This window comes from Anas platyrhynchos, chromosome Z (assembly GCF_047663525.1).
Source record: "Anas platyrhynchos isolate ZD024472 breed Pekin duck chromosome Z, IASCAAS_PekinDuck_T2T, whole genome shotgun sequence".
Classification (NCBI taxonomy): Eukaryota; Metazoa; Chordata; class Aves; order Anseriformes; family Anatidae; genus Anas; species Anas platyrhynchos.
The window spans coordinates 68,659,958-68,680,618 of NC_092621.1; the positions used below are offsets into that span (position 1 = coordinate 68,659,958).

The following is a 20,661-nucleotide window of genomic DNA, read 5'->3' on the forward strand; positions in this document are numbered from 1 at the left end:
GTCAAGTTCAGAAGGAGTTTGTGGCATGCCTGGAACAAGAAACCATTGACAAACCTGAGTATATTGGTAAGACTTCCACCCTCCATAAAAGAATATGGTTCAGAGGTAGTCGTGGACTTCTTGGACTCCTAGTACAGGTCAAAGGATACTTTGGGACCAGGGAGGTATCTGAGGTAACAGGATCAGATTTGAGAGCCAAATATAGAGCATTTTAACCACCATAGCAGATATAACTATTAAGTTTCTTGGTACTGTGTCTTTTTATGCTACAAGCTTAAGTATTAAAGTGTCATTATCTGCAAGGGACAAAAAATCATTCTGAGGTATCAACTCAGAAGTAGGCTCTGATGTTAAGGTATTTTTGGGGTCTGTTCTAGGAATTTTCTCCTACAGGGAGATACCTGTACCTTGGAGCAGGGGGCCTCTGTCCACAGGCAACAGTCTCATGTAGGGAAGAAAAATGTTACCAATTTCAAAATTCAGAGAGCCACTTCAGGAAAAACAAGCAGTGGGCCCAGAGGATGATTCCCCCACTTAGCAGTATGCAATTTGAGATGGTCTGGGACAGCCTGCATGATTTAGGATCCTCACTCCTTAAAAATGGTGTAAGAGGAGACCCTGAGTGCCCATTATGAATGAAAATAGCTACCTCCTAAAAAGACAGGGTGTCTGTTGTGGTATTTGAAATCTGTAATGTCTTTTAGAAAGAAGAAGACTTCTGGAACTGAAGAGACTTTTTCTGCCCAGAGGCAAAAATATCTAATCCCTTTATTTCCAGTGTGGGCTATAATTAATGACTGGTCGAGGAGAGTGCACCATATGCTGATGATGGGAAAAAAATGCCGGGGAAAAAAATGTCTTGTAGCCTGGACACAACAAGAAAGAGCTGACAAGTAGTTTCCACTCTCCTCCTCTTTATATACTGGGTGACACAGAAGGTGGTGACCTAGTTTTAGAAGACAGTGTTAGCTCAAATAACTCCCACTTAATCTATACAACACATGAATGCATCAGAAGGGAAAGGCACCTGGGTAAGTGTTCACAAAAGAATGTGTCACATGTCTGAGTAAATGCACAAGTGGAGAGATTGGAAAAAAAAAAAAAAAAAAGGTTACAAGAAATGTGGTTCCGCTCCCCAGGGTAAGAAAATCGTCTGTCCACAGCAGTCCATACACCTTTATTTTAAGAAAGTCAGGATTCAGAAAGAACTCACTAGGTGCCTCAGAAAAGCTCACATGGCTATGGAAGAATGAAATGCATGTTTTTATTTAATGTGAAAGGTTCAAGTATGCTAGGTAGGCAGCAATAAAGAAGCACAAGCACCACTGCCAGATATTTCACTAGAGACAATTCACAAAGTCAAGATATACTTTAACAAAATGTGAAGAAATTAGAACTTTGCTCAGGCACCAAAGCTGTCAGCCCAAAATCAGTCATTGATAAAAAATGGGAAAGCACTGATCACATTCCCAGCTTCAGTCTCAATTGTATCATAAACCCATTTCCTGTTGCAGCGACATTCTGGTCCACATTTATTTGAATTGCATTTGGGGCAAGGATAGAAGCAACCCAGGCAGTTCTTTTCCAGGCAGTCACACAAATCGATGTTATTACAAAGCAGCCGGCCATGTTTGTCATACTTCTTCATAATTCTGCAACAGCAAAGAAAAAGTGATTATTAGAGACTGTTTTGTTTGTTTGTTTGTTTGTTTGTTTGTTTTCCCAGAACTGCTTTCATGTGTAATAAAAAATCACTCTGAAAAATATTAATGCATTTATTCATTCCATTTATAAATGTAAATATAATGTAATGTAAACAGCATGATAGCCATTTTAAAATAGAAATATATAATAAATTATATCTTACTTGGGCTTATTAAAAAAATCTTGGTTCATCTGTGAAATGCACGCTTTTTTTTTCTGCTCTCTGGTTTCAGGATTGAAGTCAGCTACCTGAGGTCCTGGATTTTGAAAAGCTAAGAATTTTAGTTGTCTCTCGATTTGTTGCTAAGAAAAACAAACAAGAGCAATGTTACAAAAAGTTCTGTAGGTAGAACAAACATTTACTAGCTACCAAATGCCCTCCCTGTCTTCCAAATGACAGTAAGTATTCTTGATAACTCAAAACAACACAGATAGGAAGGTGAGGCAAAACTCAACATACATGTAAATTAAGGTAATATTGTTTTAAATATTTCCTTGTCTAGCTGTTAATTGATTATTCCATTGACTAAAAATGTAGAACCTAACAGGACAGGGAACAGTCAGTCAGGACTGAATAGAGATTCTTACTTGGGTACAGTGGCATGGTTTGAAAGTTGTCTTGTGGGAGGCAGAAATCACATATTTTTTCTTCAACTTGATTGATTATGTAAAAACAAGTAATACAATCATTCACATCTCAGCTGGATTGGCCCTTATCTTCACTGAGGTGACTATAACTCTGCTTTGTTCAAACAGTCTGGGGACAAAGGAAATGTGTGGAGAAGCAGCTAGTGTATTTGGTAAGTGACAACCAAGGGACAAGCACAGACAAAAGTAAAGAAGCTAAACTAAACACCTTTAGTAAAGACACAGTTTCTGAGATATAGGAGGAAGTATTTTCTTGCATGCTTTATAGAATTCATGTTTACACTTATCTAAAACTGCTGAATAGTTCTGGGGGTAAAACTTCAGCTCTGTTTCCTGTGACTGCACATAGCCCATGTATGTTGACAGTCATTTCTAAAGTCATCTCGGGCTTTGTGTCAGTTTCTCTTTAGACAATGACTGTGGACATTATATATTCAGTTATAATTTATTATGCACAGGTATAAATGTACATACAAATTGATATTTTATTTTTAAAATGGAGGTGAGTTGCCACCTCTCGGCTTTTGTGGAGGGTGTTGATCCTTTCAGAATCCACAGTGATTTTCAAAATCAGCTGAGTTCCTTCACTGTTTCTCATGAAGAAAACAGTGGCAGGTCACTCCAATCTACTGATTTAGAAATATGCATGCACTTGAATGCACTTCACAGAATCACAGGATTGTCTAGGTTGGAAGCAACCTCCACGATCACCTAGTCCAACCTCTGTCCTAACACTAACAAGTCCTCCACTAAACCATATCACTAAGTTCAACATCTAAACGTCTTTTAAAGACCTCCAGGGATGTTGACTCCACCACTTCCCTGGGCAGCCCATTCCAATGCCTAACAACCCTTTCAGTAAAGAAGTTCTTCCTAATATACAACCTAAAAAAAATCCAACCTCCCCTAGTGCAACTTTAGCCCATTCCCCCTTGTCCTGTCGCCAGGCAAGTGGGAGAATAGACCAACCCCCATCTCACTACAGCCTCCTTTAAGGTACCTATAGAGAGCAATAAGGTCACTCCTGAGCCTCCTTTTCTCCAGGCTGAACAACCCCAGCTCCCTCAGCTGCTCCTCATAAGACTCCAAACCCCTCACCAGCTTTGTCACCCTTCTCTGGACTTGCTTGAGCACCTCGATGTCCTTCTTGTAGTGAGGGACCCAAAACTGAACACAGTACTCGAGATGTGACCTCACCAGAGCTGAGTACAGGGGGACAATCACTTCCCTAGCCCTGCTGGCCACACTGCTTCTGATACAAGCCAGGATGCCATTGGCCTTCTTGGCCACCTGAGCGAGCACACTGCTGGCTCATATTCAGCCGACTATCAAACACTATGCCCAGGTCCTTCTCTGTCAGGCAGCTCTCCAACCACTCATCTCCCAGCCTGTAGCTCTGCTTGGGGTTATTGCGCCCCAGGTGCAGGACCCGGCACTTGGCCTTGTTGAACTTCATGCAGTTGACCTCAGCCCATTGGTGCAGCCTATCCAGATCCTCCTGCAGAGCCTTCCTCCCCTTGGGCAGATCAAACCATGCACCTAACTTGATGTTGTCTACAAACTTACTGAGGGTGCACTCGATCCCCTCATCCAGATTATCAATAAAGATATTAAAGAGGACTGGTCCAGTACCAAACCCTGGGGAATGGGGGAATGCCACTAGTGACCGGATGTGACTTAGTGACTTATTTACTACAGGTCATTGGTGCTGTGCATCTTCAGTTGAATTCTCATGAAAACTAACTGGGCAATCTCATGCACCTACATTATTCAGACATTTCTGCTTTGGAGCACGAGGTAGATTTTTGGTGCAGAAGATGTATTCCAGTATCATCACAGCCTGTGATCATAAAGAATGTGATTTCAAGTTGGAAACAAATCATAAGCTATCCCTCTAAGAATACTTTTTTTTTTTCTTTCACATTTACTTAGAGCTCTGAAATACTCCTAGCCTTCTGTCTTACTGCCCTGTAAACTTGACTATTTTGCTGTTGTCATTACCGATATTTCCCTATGAGTCCAGCTTTTTATTTTTATAATCATGAAAGAAATTGAAGGCAAATGGCAAGGATCTTGACAACAAAATGGGACTACAGAAGTCATACCAGTCTTTTTTGGGTTTTTGAGCAGTCCTTGGCAGGAGAGACATTTCCTTCTGCAGATGTTTCCTGCCCAGTGTTGCTTTTCTTGCCATTTGCTTCCATGTGATCACTCATTTGATTATTCTTATGAGATAAATACACACATGTTAGACATATACAAAAGTGTAAGAATCTCAGAATTTTAAATGAACATTTTAAGGTTAGTAGGTGATACCCACATTAGACATTTATGTGTTATTAACCAACACCAAACACATAACAAAATGCGGCACAGTATCAGCCCCGATTTTAAAACTGCATTAAAATAATATAATATAGAGCTGTATCACCAAAGTCATTCTATTATTCATCATTAAGCAAAACTCAAAAAAATTCTGTCATATCTGAGTCTGCTACTAACTCCACATCACCGCTTTGTCACCTTTAATGTAAAAGTGAGGACTGGTATTCTCACTGAACGCACAAAAGCCATCCGTGGTGTCCAGTGGAGTTGAAGCCAACAGAAGGTACGAGCAGTCGTTTCGCTTACCAGAAGGTGACACTGTTGTTCTAGCTGCAATTCTTTTTGTAATGCTCCAAAAATTAGCGGGTGGGCTGATTGGAGTGGGGAGGGTGGTTCTGGAAGCTTTCAGCCGATTAACTAGAAGAAAACTTCTTGACATTTATATTTCAGCCATTAGATTTGCAAGAGATTTTTGCTTATAAATAGAGCCTAGTAATAATAATAATAGCTAATAATAGTAATAATACCTAACTTTTTAGGTTTAATGGAAAAAAAGTGCATCACTCAGTCAGCTAACAAAGCACCCACAAGGACTATGGGTTCTGTGAGTCTGCCTTACAAATGCCACCCTTCTCCTCCCTGTCACACAGAAACGGTGGTGACAACTGTTCAGGATGGATGTTAACTACTTCTTTTTACTCAGCTTGTGAAGCCACTTGCTTACAACTTAGTACAATGTATGTAACTCGAGTGCCTCTGCATTAACACGAGCAGCACCAGAAGTATTTAACCTTTTTTTTGGAGTTCCTCTAACCCTTCCCCTGGTGCTGCCCAGTCACTCCCATTGCCTCTGCCAATTAGCACAGGGGTCTTTGCCAGGTTACCCTGTGCATTAGGATTGTTGCCCAAGCCCTGCTCCAGAGATCTTTGCTTAACCATTACCAAAGGGCCAGCATCTCTCTGTGGGAAGCAGGAGAGGAGTCCAGGCCTTTAATACCTCTCCGCAGCTAAAATAGGATTAGCAATGAGAAAGAAGTGAGCTCATAGTAGCAGGAGGTGACACTTTCTTTGAGAGGCAGAAGAATAGCCTTCAAACTGTTTCAGAGAGGTTTTCCCTTTATCTTATTCAGTGACACTCTTCACAACAGGGTGCTCTGGAGCAAGTTTCAGTCCTGGTACTCAGGTATCTTCATAGGCTTAGAAAAGAAAAGCTATTAACAGGCAACTAACATTTGCTTTATGGGAGAGCCTGCTACCCTGCAAATTTGCTAGGGACACACAAATAAAACAAGAGAGAAAGCCACCACTCCGCAGAAAGTGAACACTGGTCTTAGTTTGCACTCAGCCTGGAGTCCTGATAAGGATTTTCCTCCTACATCTACTCTTATGTTCAACCATGCACATAACATTGTCAAAGCACTTTATCAGTATGCACGAGCATCATCTTTGCCTGCTTGTCCTGCAGGAGCAGGACAGCCATCAGCACCTACCACTGTAAGTGTGCAGAATTTCCCAGTGTCTTTAGGTGTTGTAAATATTTGACCCCTTTGTAAACTAGGTCCTAGCTTTTATCTGGAGCCAAATATCCCAAATCGGATGCCACTTCTAAAATCTTGGCAGAAAAGGAACAAGGCCGTGTCTCTTTCCAAACAACATACTTCAAATACCCTCACAGGTGCTCATTGAGTATATTCTGCAGAGAAAATGTAGCACATTTCTGTCTCCACATAATTGTAAATATCAAGTGTTAAGTTTTAATCTCCAGGAAAGACACTAAGGGACTAGGAAACTGTGCAAGATTTAGAAACTGGTAAGACCCACAGGACTCATTTTCCTCCAGAACATGTCCGGACAGGGGGGAAGGATGGGGAAAAGAGGGAGACTGTGAAACTCAGACATCCACTCTCAAGTCTGCAAAACCAGAGGAAATGATTTTTTTTTTTTTTTTCCTAAAGCACTGTTTATCCATCTAATGTGAGTAAACTTTTGGTCTACTGTGTCTGGCTGTAGTGATAAACCATTGACAATGCATTCAACTCCAGTCATTTTCATTCAGATTTCAACTCTGATGTCTTTAGAGGAAAGCCACTAGTTGCACTGTTCCTCCCCCAAAAACTCTGCTCTCCAAAATCTCTTTAACAGAGCAAGATCTTCCTGGGGGTGATCAGCCACAACTCAAAATACTGCTGTGACTGCAGCATATGGCTGAGAAATGGCAATTTCAACACAGATCCTTGGCACAGCCAAAAGCAAAGCTAAAAGGCGATTAGGGGAGGAAAAAAATCAGAGGCTGTGTTATATTAAAAGAGACTTGGTCTTATCCAAGTGACAGATGTTTCTGTTCAGAGAACAGTTTCAGAAGATGTTGGGATTTGGAAGGAGCTGCATTTGTTTATGATTTTCATAAGAGAAATATTTTCCTGTATTGCTCTTTCAAGAATTTAATATTCCTATTTATGATCCTTGCAGATTGCACTGTCTAAATATTTCAGCTGGTGAAACGTGATGACCACCATTCCAGATACTTCAGCAGCCTACAGCTAGTATCTCTGTAGGGCTTTCCAGAGTGAATGCACGCTGTTTTCAAGCTGCATTTGTTCACTCCAGGGGACCTCTGGCTTGGATCTGTAACCATGTCCCTCACCTTCACCAGGGCAAAAGAGGGTGCAACCCTATACCCACATGGACTAGATTGAGACATTTCAATGGTCACATCTTCCTCATAAAGGAGTTCTTCAGAGATGTCGGTGGGCTGAGACCAGTAGTCAGGTTTGTGGTACATTCTCATATGCATCTTGAAATCTCTATAGGAAATCTGGTGACAGCCTAATTAAGGATGAGAATAAATTAGTCTTCCTCAGAATCAGTTGTGGGCTGAGCTGCCATGAAGTGGAAAGGCCACTTACCACCTTGTGTACACCTTCTCTCATACCCCAAAATGTGCATTTGTGTTCACAAGATGGCCTTTAAGGCAGCAAGGAAACGTAGATCAAATGAACAAATAGGTCTCTTTCGCAGCTCAGCAAGGGATTGCTCTGGTGGTGACAGAGATTGCTCCATGGTGACAGAGTGGCCCATTCTGTGACAAGAGTCCCTCAGAGCAAATCCCACCCTCTCCCAGTAAAATAAAACTAATCATCATGAATTTTCCCTTCCAGTCCAAGAGCCTTTCCTCCATACGTGGAAGTGGGGGATCCTTTAGCAGAACCCTAAGAGAGAATTTAAAAACCATGTGCACCTGCAGGTGGTCATGCAATAGGCAGAAGAGATCTGCCAGACTCACCTTCTGAAAAACTGCAGTTCTGAAGGGGATATGATCAGTTCAGAGTAGACCATAAGAAAGAAAGGAGCTTCTCCAGAATTTTATGTTGTGCTTACCAGGGAAGGAGGCTGTCACAGCACAGGTTTCTTGCTGCACAATTCCTCTGACAGTGAGAGTATGACGTCAGCCCCACAGTGACTGAAACAGAAGACAAATAATCAAAATAACATTCCCCGGAGAAGCAGGCTGAAGACAGTGCCAGGTAACTGTCTTAAAGAACCTCACACTTCCTGTCTCATTAATTATGTTTTTTAAGTAGTACTTATCACAAAGAGTGTAAATAGAGAAACAATAAAAATGGGAATAAGAATCCTCGTGTTACTTTCATCTGTTGTGTCTTCACAGAACAAACGTATAAGCTTTTTTATCTTAAAGAATAACTAAATAACAAAACTGTAATAACTATTGCATTTTACAAAATTTTTGTTTTGTTTTGTTTTGTTTTGTTTTTTTTTTTTGTTTGTTTGTTTGTTTCAGAACAAGGATGCAGTGAAGTCATATTCTACCATATAACTTTTAGACAAAATGTTTGGATTCTGTTTCCATCTCCAATAGTCAAAAATCACCAAATACATATGCTCCCTAATAGCTACACTGACATCACAACCTCACGGTTCAGCTTGCTGCCTTTCATGACTGTTTATGGAGACAATTCAGGCTCCTCCTGTTACCTCCAGATGCCAATTGCCAGCATGCCACAATCATCGATGGCTTTCACTGCTCTTCCCTAGAATGCTATTAAAACCTAAAGAACATCCAAAGCTGTCAAGTCTTATAAATTCTTCTGTGTGCTTAGACAAATAGTTCAGAACATCCTTTTAACTTCATCAGCTGCATCCATCCATTCTAGGAGGCATTTCACAACCCAGTCTGAGGGCAAGTATATTTATTATTTACTATTTTCTTTTCTTTCCCTCCAAACATTTTTAAAACCAAAAAACAAACAAAAACAACCAACCAACCAAAACAAAACAAAAAAAAAACACAACACATTCTAGCAGCAGACCTTAGCTAGGTGATTTAAATGATACTACACATGCACTTGTTTTGTTTCCCAGACTGTCTTCCTTGCCCTGAAAAATAAAACAGAAATCCCTCAAGGGAAAAGAAAAATCTAAACCTCCAAGGTACTCCTGCAACAATAAGAAACAGATAAAAAACTACCACCTGTTTTATTTTCCTACATATTTTTCATTATTCTTCTGATCTTTCCATATAATGCAGAAAAGAGGAATTAATATCTCTACAAACACAAAATGTATTATTAAACCAGGTTATGTTTAATATCTCATATTCTTCAGTTTGGTGTCCTCCTAATACTTATACATATATGAACTTTTGAACTTTGTGTTCATTATCAGGCTTGTGTGTTGTTTTTTTTTTTTTTAGTTAGTTAGTTTGTTTGTTTTTATCATGTCAGATAATAACTAGCAGCCTGAAATCTACTCAGAATAGTTTGGTACTATGTTAGGCTATGAGTGAGGGTATACACATACATTAAAGCTTTTGGTGACATTTAGAGGGATTGATACCAGGGGCAAAACTCCCAGTGGTTCCTACAGAGCCAAATCTTCCCTTCTCTGAGTATGCGACTGCAAATATGTATTGGGAGATGTGATGCAAATGTCCCTATTATTTCAAGGAGAGGAGAGGAGAGCAGAGGGGAGAGGAGGGGAGTGGAGAGTAGAAAGGAGGAGAGGGGAGGTGAGGGAAAGGGAGGGGAAGGGAGAAGAACCAACTCCCCCAGAAGTGGTATGGGGGGGGTGGAGGAAGGAAAGACAGCTGAATAGGTAAATCAGAAGTGGCACATGCAAGCAAGTCAAAGCAAGGAATTCATTCAATGTTCAGACACTTCCAGGAGAGCAGAGCTTATCATGCTTAACAGTTTCTTGGGAAGACAAATGCCATCACTCTAAACATCCCCCCTTTTCTCCTTTACCCCCAGTTTTATTGCTGACCATGATGTCATGTAATATGGGGCATCTCTTTGGTCAGTTAGGGTCAGCCCTGCTCCATCCCAGCTCCTTGCACACACCTAGCCTCCTTGCTGGCAGGGCAGCATAAGAAACTGAAAAGCCTTTGGCTCTGTGCAAGCACTGCTCAGCAAGAGCTGAAACATTGATGTGTTATCAGCAATTTTGGTTCCAAATCTAAAACACAGCACCATACAGGATGCTATGGAGAAAATTAACAATCCCAGCCAAAACCACTGCACCTTCCTTCTGTGCCACTGAGATCTGCAATATAAACTTATTGGCTGATATATAAACAGGTTTCTGTTTCATCACCCAAAAGATAAGAGTATTATGCAAGTATCTCAGTGGCCAGGCCAACACTGGACAGGCTTTATTCTGCAGGGAGACTGAATTATTCATTTCACTGTCAACTTTCCTCCGTGCAAATTCCCTCCACCATTAAATGGCAATAAAAAATTTGCAACTGATTGGAAACAGATTGCTGCTGGTAGTTTTTCAGAACAGCATCAGATAAGCAGACTGAATACTGCCTCTGCTGGTACTTCCCATGCACCTGAGTGCATCTGTATCCTGCAGCTAGCAGGAAAGAGGCAGCTGGAAAGGAGAGACTGGATTTAAAAGCATTAAAAATGAGTGTGTAATGTCCTTACCCCTTTTGTAAATAGTTTCTTGGGGCTCTGTGGTTTCATTATTTAAATGTAATTACAGGTGAGGTGTTCAGTGGAAAGAAAAAAAATAATAATAAATAAATTAAAAAAAAAAAAAGGTGCTCTGACAAGATCACTACAAAATCATTTGTAGAGATATTGATAAGAGGAGGTCACAAAAGTCTTGTGTGACACCAGGGGAGAACAAAACACCTTTCTCCCCAGGGCAGGAGCTGTGAATCCTGCCTCCAGACCAGCTTGGCACCAGCAAGTTTTGTCCACAACCCCACCACTGAGAGGCCTCATGGCAGCAAAAGAGGCTGCTTCCTCCCAACCAGTGCTGTTTCAAGCCCAAAGCCAGAGACATGGCTTAACTCTTTTCTTGTTTTCCATAACACCCTAGCTCAGGCGGGCTGCCTCAGCCAGGCCTTTCCCCACAACCCTCACAAGCCCTGTGTTGCTGTTGGGAGAGGGTCATCCAGCTTCCTCCCTTGGGCCCATGGCCTCCACACCTGCCGGCATGGCTGCTCTTCCCTCATGGCCATGTTATGCCATGCCACCCCAGGCCATGCCATAACCCCCTGTATGGTTATCTCCTCCCTTTACCACCCACACACATCCGGATGCTGGCAGCAGGAGCTGTGGGGAGCTCGGTGGGAGGTGGCCAGCACATCCCCGCGCTGCTGGGTCATGGCTGGTTCCAACCGCCACCAACAGCCCCCCAGCAGGGCAAGAGGTGCTTTGGGAAAGTGTTTAGGAAAGGGTGAAAATGCCAGGCAAAGAGAGGAGTGAGGAAATTAAAATCTAAAAAAGCGAGAACAGCCACCAAGGCACAAGGGTCATCAAAGGAGGAGTGGAGCAGGTGCTCCTAGCAAGCTCTTATGTGAGAGACTGCAGTGCACAGAGAGGACCCATACAGGAGCAGGGAAGAGCATGAGGAGGAAGGGGCTGCAAAGAGGAACCATTACAGACCAAACACAACTGCTGCTCCCCATTCCCCTGCATCGCCCAGGGAGGAGGATGAGGGAGCAAATTTCTTCTGCCTGGGAGGAAGGATGGAGGGGGGAGGAGTGCTTTTATTGTTTTAGTTTTGTTTCTCAGCTACCTACTTGGCAATGAATTAAACTCATCTTCCCCAAGTCAAGTCTGTTTTTGCCCATGACACTAACAGTAACCAATCACCCTGTCTTTGTCTTGATCCATAAGATTTTTCATGTCATTTTCTCCCCTGGTCCTCTCATAAAAGGGAAGTGAAACAGATAAGGTTGGGCATATGGCAGCTGGTTCCAGCTAGCCCACCACACCCCAGCCCACCATCCCCTCTCAGGTCCTTCCCTCAGATAACGTCACGTTGCAAAGAAAGACAGAAAATGGCACCTGAAAGATCAGGGCCTGTTGTCTTTGCTAGAGAGGAGCCCCTGCACCCCTGGGACAGGGTGTGTGGAGGTGACAGCTCTTTTTGTGCTCTGTGAGTCTCTCTACACAATGTGCGTGTGGTGAGGCCACATCACTCTTCGTTCATGACACTTTAGCCCGTGTCCCCTTTTCCCCACCCCATACCCACCTTTTCTGGGACTCACAACAACCCTGAAAGGATCAGGCTGGTCCTCCTGCCCTGTGCACACATACTATTTACATAGCCAGGTGGCGTGGGGCCTGTGCCTCACTGCTCAGACTCCACAGCTGATTTCTTTCTCCTCACCTGCCCCAAGAGCTCCTCAGGGTGCCAGGGAGGAAAAGGGCATGGGCTGGTGGGACAGACACAACAGGTGGCACAGGGCAGAAGATGTCTAGCACTGCTTGGTGCTGGAGGATGAACACCTGTGAGGGGACTGCAGCCTGTGGGCAATTCAGGCCAGGGGAAGGGACACTGCTGAGGAGCTGTGGATGACCCACACGAGGACAGGGATACCTTTGTTGGGATTATTAATCCCCATCTAGATGAACAATGGAGAACACAACATAATCCTTTGACATACCTTAGGTTGAGTTACTTCAGGGCAAGGAAGCAGGGCACTCAACACACTCAAGATGCCTGAACCATCTATACCTTATTCTTGTTCCCCTTGGATCTTGCTTCCCTCACTTTCTTCTTCATCCTGTCTCCTTTTTATACCATAACCCTCTCACCTGTTTTCATCCTCCCTTCCCAAATATTCTGTCAGGTCCCTTACTCCTTCCATTGCATAATTTCTTCCACATCCTTACAGTTCCCCTTGAGACTCCTGGCCAGTCGTGCATGTGTGCCATAAACTCAGAACAAGCTTAACTTTTTGACTTACACTCTCTCAGGGCAGAGAGCAGGACATAAGCCAAAAGGCTAATCTTTTCCCATCATATCTGTGTTTTTTACCTCAGGGCCCACTGAATACATCCTGCCTATTAATGACACCTCCTCTCTCTGGAAATTTCCCTACACACCCCTACATCGTCACAACTGCTTGCCCCATGCCACCTACACAGCCTGCGTAAGTACTATAAAAGCTCATTTCCCATCCATGTCCTCATAATCATTTTTAATGAACTTCCTTTCACCTCATCTCCCTTTGCAATAAATCAGCTTTCCAGCTCGTCATGGATTCCTTTCCTCCACCTCACCCTCCCTTGCTGCAGCTCCCATTTGCCACTCCCAAATGTCTATGCTCAACTTGTATTCAATGGCAGTACGAACTGATATGGTACAGCTACTGATGCCACCATGTACAAATGTGTGGACTCTGTGTACTGGGTCTGGCTGGGATGTTAGCTTTCCCTGCAGCAGCCCATCCAGTGTTGTGCTCTGCACTTGTAGCTGGAACAGCAGTGTTATCACACCAGTGTTGTGTCTGCTGCTGAGCAGTGCTGGCACAGCATCAGGACTCTCTCTAACCCTTCTAGGGGGTGGGCAAAAAAGTGAGAAAAGAAACATCACCAGGCCAGCTGACCTAAACCAAAGAAAGCAATATTCCCTATCATATGGTGTCACACTCAGCAATAAAAGGTGGAAAAAGGAAGAAGAGCGGAAGGGTGGGCTCTCATTGCAAAAACGTCAGTCCTCCTCCCGAGCACCAGCTACATGCATTGAGGCCCTGTTCCAAGGATGTGGTCAAGCATTGCTCATTTGTGGGAAGTAGAGAGTAATTTCTTTCCTCTGCATTTCCACATAACCTTTATTTGTTTTGTTTTGTTTTGTTTTGTTTTTTCCCTTTCCCCCTTTCCTTTTCCCCTTTCTCTTTTTTCCCCTTTAGTTAAATTATTTAGTTAATAATAATCTTTCGTAAATATATTTTTTTTTCCTTTAATTAAATTATCCTTATCTCAACCTGTGAGTTGTTCTTTACTTTACTTCTTCCCCTCCTCATCTAGGGAGGGGGAGTGAGAGAGTGGTTGTGGTGTTTAGCTGCCTAGCATGGTAAAACCACCACACTCTGGAAGCAAGAGAGATCCTACACAGGCAGCTTGCTCAGAAATCACCTTCAGCATTTCCCTCTGTCACGAAAACTGTTCAACTACAGTCTGAAAGACAGAATGTCAGCCAAGAGGTGCACATCAGTCAGGACTGCCTATTTGAAAATAACTTCTAGTTTAAAACTGTTTTAATCCTTATTTACATAATGGTTATTTTTTGGTGTTTTGTTTTTGTTTTGTTTTGTTTTTCAATTAAGATTTTTCTTCAGTAGAAAGAAGAAAATATCATAAAAGAATAATAAGGAAAGGGGAGAGTGGTTAGAGAGGATGAGTGGTTGCTCACAGCTGGAAGGAAATGGTTTGAACATGCTAGTCTTACAGGCTAAACATTGTTACAGAAACTTTAGTCCATAAATCTTACAGCAATGACTTTCTCATGCTTTGCTTAGCCCATCTGATGGCTAATAAGGCAAAGCTACTGATTGACTAAGGGGAGTCCAGGGACATGCTGATTTAAAACCCCTCCAACTCATCATAGCCTAGCTGAATGGGTCTGCTGTCTGAATCAGCTTGATGAAAACCCTCAAGACTGCACGCAATTTTCTTTGGCACTACCTTTAACTGGATCAACTGCTAAAGAGATCAAATAGTTTCAGGACAAATCTGGCTGCACCAGCTGGTAATGCCCAAGTGTTAAAGGGATTCTTGGGTAGTGTCACAACAGCTACAGGGTTTGTTTTGCACCACAGAGAAGCAAAGAATTTTCATTACATCCAATATGGCTACATTTTCCTTAAGTGCATTTAGAGGTGAAAAATTCTTTTCAATGAAAAATTCTTTGTGTCAACAAGTCTGTTTTTACATTCCTTGTCTCCTCACCATGTGGTACTGAACTTGTTGGGTTTCCTACGCATCTATGTAACACTGTTTTCTGTGTTAACCAGAGCACCAGTACAAGTAGCTTTGCCATAACGCTATTACCACACAAATGAATTGCTTGAACTGAGGAACCCATAATTCTTTACACACAAGCTAATATGTTTTGCTAGTATTAGTACTCTAGAGGCCTGAATTCTGTGTCCGTCATGTCTGAAGCACTGAGTAAGCAAGATGATTTAACCTGTGTTTAAATTAGCATACAGATCTGTGCCACAAGAATGGAAACACTTGATGATGTTTCAGAGGGCTTACTTTGGACTAGTTGTAACCTAGGGCCATGAAAAAAAAAAAGACCATCAAATAATGGAGCTTATTACTTGCATCCCAAGAGCTGATCATTTCCTTGTTTAATTTTTTCCAAAAAGAATCTGGTTCACATACCCCAAGACTGTCCTGGGGGTTAAAGCATGATAACAGAGACAACAGGGAAGGTCTCTTCAAAAGCCTGTTCCTAATCAAACATGAACATGAATGTAAACACTTTCAGCACAAACCTTTACAGATCTGCTCAAGAAAAATAAAGTTTAAATGACAAGGTGTCAATTTATTATAATTAAAAGATGATATTTCTTTATTCCTTTTCTGTCCACAGCTCTGAAGCCATTAACAAGTCTATGTTTCATGACACTGTTCTAAATTATTATCCCCTTTGCATCTTACAAACAGAGAATTGGAAAGCAGCAGATGAAATGACTTGCCCAAGGCCGGAGTGCAGATAAGCAAAACAGAATATAAAGCTTTTCCAGCTTCCTTATGTGTTTTTGCCAAAAACTTGTACCACACCCTTTGTTCTGATATTTAGACAGGAAAAAAAAAAAAAAGGATTTAGAGCTGTATCTGTGTATTAGGTTATTATTAGCAACACATCCCTACAAACAACTCATCCCAGTAAGGAATTAATTTAGATACAATATGAAAATATATATCTTATTTCTGATCTGAAATCAGAATCTTTCTTTTCTTTGTGAATTGGTTTAGCCCAGCTTTCCAGTTGGGAAGACAACCACAGGACTCATAAAAATGTGCTTTATCTTTAATTACATCTTAAAATGAATACCAAAATGCTAGTGAATCACACACTAAAATATACTGGAAATTGCTTTCCCAAGTCAATCATCTACATTTTTATGTAACCAGTCAGCAACTTTAGTTAGAAGCTGTCTCCTTTCCACATTTTCAACTTTTGCAAACTCCAGTAGTAGAGTAGCAGTCACTCTCTCATCTTCTTCCAATGTAGTATTATAGAAAACCTGCAACTGAATAAATAAACATGTGAGGTTAGTCCATGTAATTGCACTTGAAACAAACAACCACGTATCTGACAGACCCTTTAGACATAGAACAGGGAACGACTGTAGAGAGTAGTGGATGAGGCAAGGGTACTGATTACACTAGGTGCTCCTTGCACACCAGGAGTGTGCCTTTTTGCCATCCCTTTAAAGGTCTTTCCAGATGCAGCCAGCTTCACTACCACTGGTGTCTACAACTAGCTGGGGAGCAGAATCCTCTTGTGCTGTTTTGTCTACAATCACAGTGCAAGAAGTCTCTCCCATCGATCTGAAGAGCAGAAGACAAGTCAGGACTTAAGAATAGCAAAGAAATTTACACGGATGGGGGAGTGAGATGGGGGGGGAAGGGAGGAAGAGAGGAAGGGGGCAATGTGCAATGAGAGAAATGCATCTCTCTGCATCACAGATGACAACCTAACATGCCAGCAGCCTGACTTCTGTTAAGTTGCCTATAGACATTATGGAGAAGGTTATCTTTACAGGCAGATTTTAAAGGTGAAAATGAGGCAACTTTGATGATATTTACTGGGTCTCTATTCCAAACCTGAAAGTTAACTGAAAGGGTGACACTGGACTATTATTTTTGTCATCACAGGTAGTTAACTTTTCCCTGAGGTACAAAAGACAAAAATCTTTTAGTTCATGCATGTTTAGGAGAGATTTCTTTTATTTTAAGAACTGACTGAATTGTTCTTCTAATTAGCCATCAATTCTCAGTTACTTTCTGTATATATGCATGCATCAATCAATGGCTGAAAAAGCACATTATTCGTGAGAATCTGTCATTACAGAAAAAAATGTGCTTCCTGAACTGCAGTTCAGGGCTGACACAGGTGTGCTGATCACATGCAGACAGCACAAAAATTGAATTCTTCAGGAAAAATAAAGAGTACCTTGGGAAAGAGTCTAGGCAGATGGACTGGAGAGGAAAGAATGAGACAAAGAGATGCAACAATGAGTGATGGTTATCCATTCATCACAGACACTAATATGTGGAGGTCTTATTGTAGGAAATAACCCAAAGAGAAGCTACAACCATATTACACAGATTTCTACCCACCAACAGGTATCCCAAGCCCCACCTATCCCCTTTTTACAAACATAGATCAGCTCAGTGAGAATCTGTTGTTCACTGGCTCATCTGAGCTGCCACGCAAACAAAGGGAAAGAACTATTTCACACATGTTCAGGCTATCTGTTCAGCACATGGGCAGGCAACTTCATGTGTTGCAACCACACAGAGCCGGACAACATCCATCCCTGTGCAAAAGCTCATTTTAATGCCATGGTGAATAACTGCAAGCAAAGACTCAGAGCTGTGGGTGCATGTTGATACATTTATTTCTCATGAGGAGGTATTATTTTTCTCAGCATTTCAACACAACATTATACAATACATGCCCTGAATGTCTTTAAGAAATGAGCGTTAAAAAGCTGTATTTGCATACTGATGATAAAGTTGGAGCTAATTGCTTTTCTCATTTACCTCTTGGATCTGTACATCTGTATTGACAAATCTTCCCATGACTTTTAATACATCATGCAATAATTCCTTCCCATACCTGTAAAGTTGAGACAAAGGTCCTTCCATGAGCATGTTTGCAAAAACACTAAACTTCATCTCACTTGAAAATACTCCTACTATTTGTTTTTTATCATGTTGAAAATACCAACTAAGCTAAAATTTGCAGTTTTATACTCCCTCCCCCCTTTTAAAGCAGTACCATTGAAGTTCAATTTAGACATTTGAACAAGATGAAACACCAATTATCCTTCATTTTCATTTCCCTTTAAGATCTGGTATTTCTACTCTGGTAAGGTAGGTTTTTTGGCTTAAAAAAGATAACCTTTGTGAGCCCATACAGACAAAACCATCTAGAAAGTCTGTGCAGCAACAATTCTAACAGCTTGGTGTTTCTGTTCATGTCTTGAGAATAGTGTATGAAGCTAACATCCACAGTGTTCTTTCTGTTTGAAAATGACATGTCAGTTTCTCAGCATATTTCTCAGCAGTATGGAACAGCTAAAAGCTCTATGAGCTGATGTGACACCAACCTGCTACAACTTGCCTTTACTAGAGCTAGCAATACAGCTACAATTTCAGTGCTCCCAGATGGCTGGTCTTAGATTTGTTGCCACAAATGAGTCCTGAGGGACTCCTGTGCCACCAAAGATAGCAGGAATAGACGGATGTCACAGCTGTTTGTCTTTTAGAATTGCAAGGAGAGAGGGAGTCTTCTAGCAGGTATTAAAGGTATTTGTAGATAGCTCAAGCTCGTGAGCAATTCACCTGCATCAATGCAGGTAGACTGGAGATGGGTTAGGACTTAAGACAATGATTAATAGTATTATTGGTCCATGAAGCCCTTGTAAACCTGTATGTTCCAATCCACCATCTCTAAATAAAAGAGAGGGGGCTGTCTTTGGAAAAGAGGTTACAATCTTACTTTTGCATTTTACACCCGTGCTTATGAAATGCTAGTGGGTAAACCCATTTCTAGAGTACATGGGGGCATGCTTTTTTAATTATTTATTTATATATTTTTTACACTATGCATTTTTCTCCTGATTGTGGAACTGTCTGGTTGAATGTGTACCAAGAAATTCACCTTTTTATATATGCAGTGGAAAAGATAAACTAGAAAGATTCTCCAGTTGCCCACAGGAAGCCTATATTGCTTCACACTATATTACAAGCAGCCTGAATAAAAACACATACAAAAGTCAAGTCAATGATGGTTTCATCCGTGAAGCCCAATGCTATGTTCCTAGCATTGAGACTAATCCTGTTCCATCAGGTCTGTTCATTTTCAAAACTCTTACTCATTTTCTTGGCTTTTAGCTTTCCACCACCACTTTTGTCCTTTTACTGCTCCTGAAACCATTTGTCTACAGGGCCAGTGTACAGTGCGAGACGCTCCTGACCACAGATAGAGCATGGGTCAGTGGGAACACTTGTATAACGTGTTTGCATAGCCAGCTTTTACAAAGGGACCTGTGAGCAATCACGTGATAGTCTAAACAATGTTCTCCTTGGGGACATCAAAAGGCTATCAGATTTACGGATCACTAGCTACCCAAAACATGCCTAGCTTTGTTCTCAGCCCTGTATGTGAAAGATATAACTCATGTCATCCTGTCAATCATGCAAGTGCCACTAAGTCTTGATCCCATAAATAAAGTGCCCCAACTTGGGGTAGCTCTCACTGGCTGATCGAGATGTCCAGTGTCATGATGGAGGACATGAGAGTTCAACAACTAACTGTTGCCTATCAGCAGGTAAGAGTATTCATTAATGATACTGTGCTTTGCCTACACAGCAAGTGGCTTATCTCTTTTCTTTTTGCTTATGCTTATACTGCTTATATTCCTCTCAAGCTTAATTATATTGGTAGACAATGCATATAATTACAATAAAATCCATCAGACTCTGTCCATGGTCTCTTGGCATCCTAACATCTAGCATCCAAAGGACCTATGACAGAGCCATCACTGTACTTTAGCCATGCACTCTCCTGTTCTTCCAAACCAGTAAAAGCACAAGGATATTCCTGTTTTGAAAGTTTGTTCTGTTCAATGTGAAATGCTGCCTGGATAGCAAGAAGCAGAGAATTATAGATTTCATAGCAGCTAGTCATACAGATACTAAGTCATACTTTCACTTATATCTTGCTTACTTGTTCCCTTTACCAGTTGCTACAAAGCACATTTTAAGTGTACTCTGAGGGATGGATTTTTATCTTCTACTGTCTCAGAACTGGGAAAGCTTTCCATTTAAGTAGGTAAGTAAGTGTCAGATTTTCTAGAAATGTTTACACTTAAAAGCACTGAGACAGTCACAAACAGGCTCATTTTAAAGCATTCTGTATCTGACGCTGAGTTCTTCTTTGACATTAAGACCTGATGATCTGAAAACCTTGGTCTGTGTACATAAGGAATTGTATCAATCATTACCAAAAAAAAGTAATCTCTGAAAGGAAAATCTGTACCTGGATTTTACAACTCAAACAGCAAGATGAAGGAAGGAGTAAAAAAGAAAAATAAAGAGAAACTAAAGCTGGTTGCTTACCATACCTTTCATTTAAAAGGGGCCAATTTTCTGTAACAAAATCCCAGGCTATTCGGTGTCCAATGTCCTTAGTCACCACATATGAAATGATGATTGATGTACAGTTGGAAGAAAATAATGTATCACTGAGTCCGTATTGCAAGTATCTGTTAGAAAAGAAGTTAATAACTATCAGTTGCTGTTCAACGGTCATAACCTGGAAATATGCACCAGTTCAGAACAATTCTTGTCTTCCCAAATACCAGAATGTGGACAGTTATATCAAACTTGAGCCACTCTGAGCCATGTATTCAGCTTGTGCTTTGTCCTTATGTTGGTAAAATTCCCTGGTCTTGCACACTGGCTGTCCATTTCT

General features: G+C 41.4%; 2 protein-coding genes across 5 annotated transcripts in view; both read right to left on the reverse strand.

Annotated features, from left to right (window-relative positions):
• Positions 1 to 1,161: 1,161 nt before the first annotated feature.
• On the reverse strand, positions 1,162 to 11,530 carry ARL14EPL (ARF like GTPase 14 effector protein like). 3 transcript variants are annotated; one of them, XM_072031264.1, is made up of 6 exons: positions 11,240 to 11,530; positions 8,056 to 8,137; positions 4,984 to 5,094; positions 4,458 to 4,577; positions 1,868 to 2,007; positions 1,162 to 1,652 (listed from the first exon to the last, which is right to left on the reverse strand). In XM_072031264.1, exons 4-6 carry the CDS (start codon positions 4,566 to 4,568, stop codon positions 1,430 to 1,432), a joined length of 474 nt encoding a protein of 157 aa, XP_071887365.1. In that variant the 5' UTR covers positions 4,569 to 4,577; positions 4,984 to 5,094; positions 8,056 to 8,137; positions 11,240 to 11,530; the 3' UTR covers positions 1,162 to 1,429. The 3 variants fall into 3 exon arrangements, with proteins under 3 accessions (XP_071887365.1, XP_071887366.1, XP_071887367.1); XM_072031265.1 differs by lacking the exon at positions 11,240 to 11,530 and adding an exon at positions 9,006 to 10,528; XM_072031266.1 differs by lacking the exon at positions 11,240 to 11,530 and having other exon boundaries at positions 4,984 to 5,108.
• Positions 11,531 to 15,967: 4,437 nt separating this feature from the next.
• Positions 15,968 to 20,661, reverse strand: part of LVRN (laeverin) — a 42,017-nt gene continuing 37,323 nt past the window's right edge. The window contains exons 18-20 of one of the 2 annotated variants that reach the window (XM_038171064.2): positions 20,312 to 20,452; positions 17,724 to 17,799; positions 15,968 to 16,204 (exon numbers count right to left, since the gene is read on the reverse strand). In XM_038171064.2, the coding sequence (XP_038026992.2) occupies positions 16,058 to 16,204; positions 17,724 to 17,799; positions 20,312 to 20,452 (364 nt within the window). In that variant the 3' untranslated portion in view covers positions 15,968 to 16,057. The remainder of the gene's footprint in view (positions 16,205 to 17,723; positions 17,800 to 20,311; positions 20,453 to 20,661) is intronic. The other variant, XM_038171065.2, reaches the window with a different exon arrangement.